Consider the following 3848-nt stretch of genomic DNA (forward strand, 5'->3'; position numbering starts at 1 on the left):
TGTTTTTCTTTCTGGCTTACTTCACTCTGTATAATAGGCTTCAGTTTCATCCGCCTCATTAGAACTGATTCAAATGTATTCTTTTTAATGGCTGAATAATATGCCATTGTGTATATGTACCACAGCTTTCTTATCCATTCAACTGCTGATGGACATCCAGGTTGCTTCCATGTCCTGGCTATTATAAACGGTGCTGCGATGAACATTGGGGTACACGTTTCTCTTTCCCTTCTGGTTTCCTCAGTGTGTATGCCCAGCAGTGGGATTGCTGGATCATAGGGCAGTTCTATTTCCAGTATTTTAAGGAATCTCCACACTATTCTCCATAGTGGCTGTACAAGTTTGCATTCCCACCAACAGTGTAAGAGGGTTCCCTTTTCTCCACGCCCTCTCCAGCATTTATTGCTTGTAGACTTTTGGATCTCAGCCATTCTGACTGGCAATTTTCTTCCCAGCTAATCTCCTATTCAACCCTCAACCAGAAAGTCTACAGGACAACCTACAATACAACTAAAATGCAGAGTCTCCCAACAAGTCTCCCAATCACTGTGCTTAGTTCTCACATCTGTACATGTTTACATGCCCACCAGCAAGAGACACCTATACATCTATGTGACCTTTGAAGAAAACAGAAAACAGACAAAGGCTTTGAATGATATAAGTTTTTGAAGCAATATTTTCCTTGCATTTTTCTCCTTTAAATGAGCATTACAAATGAAACCAGCATCTCTGACTTCCTGCTCCTCGGCTTCTCTCAGCACCCAGAGCAGCAGACTCTCCTGTCCAGGCTCTTCCTAGCCATGTACCTGGTCACCGTGCTGGGGAACCTGCTCATTATCCTGGCCATCAGCTCTGACCCCCGCCTCCACACCCCCATGTACTTCTTCCTGGCCAACCTGTCCTTCACCGACACCTGCTTCTCCTGCACCATCGTCCCCAAGGTGCTGCTCAATATCCACACACAGCACTACACCATCTCCCACACTGGGTGCCTCGTGCAGATGTTCTTCTTCATGGAATTGGCCCTGCTGGATGACTTCCTGCTGGCTGTGATGGCCTATGACCGCTACGTGGCCATCTGCCTTCCTCTCCACTACACCACCATCATGGGGCCCCAGCGCTGCCTGCTGCTGCTCGCTGCATCCTGGCTCAGCTCCCACCTCCTGGCCTTCTCCCTCTGTCTCCTCATGTCTCAGTTCTCCTTCTGCACCTCCCATGCCATCCCACACTTCTTCTGTGATGTACCCCCACTCCTCAAACTTGCCTGCTCAGACACTCACATCTTTCAGGTCACCATGCTAACTGAAGCTGTTCTTTCGGGTCTGATTCCTCTCACCTGTGTCTTAGTGTCATATGCCCACATCGTTTACACTGTCCTCAGGATCCCATCTCCTGGGGGGAAACACAAAGTCTTCTCTACCTGTGGCTCTCATCTAACAGTGGTCACTCTCTTCTATGGGACACTCTTTCTGGTGTATTTCCAGCCCTCAGCCTCCTACTCAGCAGACACTGGGATGGCAGCATCTGTGGTGTACACAATGGTCACCCCCATGCTGAACCCCTTTATCTACAGCCTGAGGAAAGACACATGAAGGCAGCTTTGTGGAGATTCTTCAGCTGGGGAAAATATTCTACTCAGTAAAAAGCCCTGTCCCAGATTAGAAGCTCAGGCTCTGTGATGTGTTTTATTCCTGGAGTCTTCATTTGCAAAAGTTTGACAAAATCAGATTCAAGGCAGGATGGTGCTCAGCATCACAAGCAGATTTTAAAGATGGAGAATGCCTGACTTGGTGGGACTGGAATACCATCAACTAACCAAGGAGAGAGCTAAAGCCTACAAGAGAAGTAACCAGCAATCCCTGCAGGGTGACTTGATTCCTGGATATAGGTGACCAAGCAGATTCAAACCACAGATTCAAATTATCAAAAGATGACATCAGACAGAATACAGGTTCTCAGAGGAAGCTAACCTGTCCGTTCAACTACAAGAAATGTTGACAATATCTAGAAGGGTCAAGTGTCTGAGTTTCAGGGTTCATTTCCGAACCCATCTTTGGAAACAACTCAAAGGGATTTAGCTACACAGGCAGAAAGCTGAACCAAAAGACATACTATTTGCTGGGAATAAGCAAGCGAAACTAATTCTAGAAGAAACCTGGCACTGGTAGGTAGGGGCTGGTCCAAAATCATACACCTGGGATTAGAACTGGCCTGTGACCATGAGTGATAATGAATTACTGGAGTACATTCATGACTTTTTTACTTTTTAAGCTGTGGCTTAATTCATTTTTCTGTTAAAAAAAAAAAAAACACTCAGAGCAAATTTGTAAAACATACAAATAGGAAAAAGAAGAAGAAGAAATACTCACTATTCATACATTTAAAGACAACCACTGATAATATTTCACATCATTTCCCTCCTGTCTCCTAAAATAGCTTTTTGTTTTTTACTGTGTTGAGAAAGTACTGGACATACAATTATATAGCGTTTTTGCCTAACTTCATAACATAAGTTGTCTCCACATTAATGCCTCCTGAACATTTGGCTCTCTGAGATGACAGAAGGAAGGATGTTTCCCCATTGCTGGATGATTAGGAGATTTCTATGTGTTCACTATTACAAATAACAGTGCAACGGAAGTCTCTGAAAAGAAATGATTCTTATGTTCATAGTCTGTAATTTTACTATTTTCAAAAGTAGAACATCAAAGGGTAACAATTTGGGGGCTCTTTTATCCATGCTGCCAAAATGTCAAACAAGAATGTTCTTTTGTCTCTATCCACTCCATATGTTGATGTTCACATTTTCCCCTAAATGTAAAAATACGGTAGTGAAATGGTATCTTCTTGCCCTGGTTTTAAATTTCTTCGTTTATTAATAAGGGGACTATTTTCCAGCATCCATTAACCAATTTTTAAAATTCTCTTATTAGTTGTTTATTCATGTCATCTACCTATTACCTTCTGGGATTTTTTTATTGACTTGTATGGGCCTTTTTATATTAAAGACATTATATCCCTGTCTTCATCACCTTGTTCGTAGTTCATTCTTTATCTCTTAACTTTGTGATTTTTTTTTTTTTTTTTTGGCCATTCTGCAATAGCATGTGGGATCTTAGTCTTGTGACTAGGGATAAATCCTGTGCCACCTGCATCGGAAGCACGTAGTCTTCAACACTGGACCACCAGGGAAGTCCCTTAACTTGGTGATTATTTTAAGTGTAAGGAAGCTTTTATTTTATTATCAAATCAAGAAATATTCTTTGTAACTCTTTTTACTACAGTTAAATTTGAAATCCTGCCTTCTGCAGAATTCATGCAAATATTCAACTTTTTTCACTTTCTTGTGTAATACAGTATTTTTTATGTAACCATACGTTAGTTTAGGATGAAATCATACTGTTAAAGTGGGAATAACACACAATGAGTTTGAGTTTGAGTAAACTCCGGGAGTTGGTGATGGACAAGGAGGCCTGGAGTGCTGCGGTCCATGGGGTCATAAAGAGTTGGACACAACTTAGCGAGTGAACTGAACTGAACACACAATTATACTGCTGATGTTAAAGAAAAATATCATAAACAACTCATCAAAACAATTTAGTAAGAAATATACAACCTCAATAGACCTAAGACATATGAGGAAATTGAATCAGTAGCCAAAAACTTCTTCAAAGAAAATTTCAAGCCCAGGTGGTTGCAATAATTTTATAAACACTTCAAGAATTCTACTTTGCAAAACTCTATCAGAGAATAAAAATAAAGAAACATTCACCTATTCTTTTTTAGACATTAGCACAACTTTGTTACCTAAAGCTAATGCTGCTGCTGCTGCTAAGTCGGTTCAGTCG

At 41.3% G+C, this 3848-nt stretch overlaps 1 protein-coding gene across 1 annotated transcript; it reads left to right on the forward strand.

The window, feature by feature from the left end:
• The first annotated feature begins 701 nt into the window (after window positions 1-701).
• Window positions 702-1592, forward strand: LOC104991572 (olfactory receptor 1361-like). Its single transcript, XM_010844112.1, has one exon. It carries the CDS (start codon window positions 702-704, stop codon window positions 1590-1592), a length of 891 nt encoding a protein of 296 aa, XP_010842414.1.
• Window positions 1593-3848: the final 2256 nt, after the last annotated feature.

This window comes from Bison bison, unplaced genomic scaffold (assembly GCF_000754665.1).
Source record: "Bison bison bison isolate TAMUID 2011002044 unplaced genomic scaffold, Bison_UMD1.0 scf7180017864193, whole genome shotgun sequence".
Lineage (NCBI taxonomy): Eukaryota > Metazoa > Chordata > Mammalia > Artiodactyla > Bovidae > Bison > Bison bison.

Coding starts and splice junctions, on each gene's coding strand:
- LOC104991572 (XM_010844112.1), top strand. CDS start 702: ATGAGCATTACAAATGAAACCAGCATCTCTGACTTCCTGCTCCTCGGC.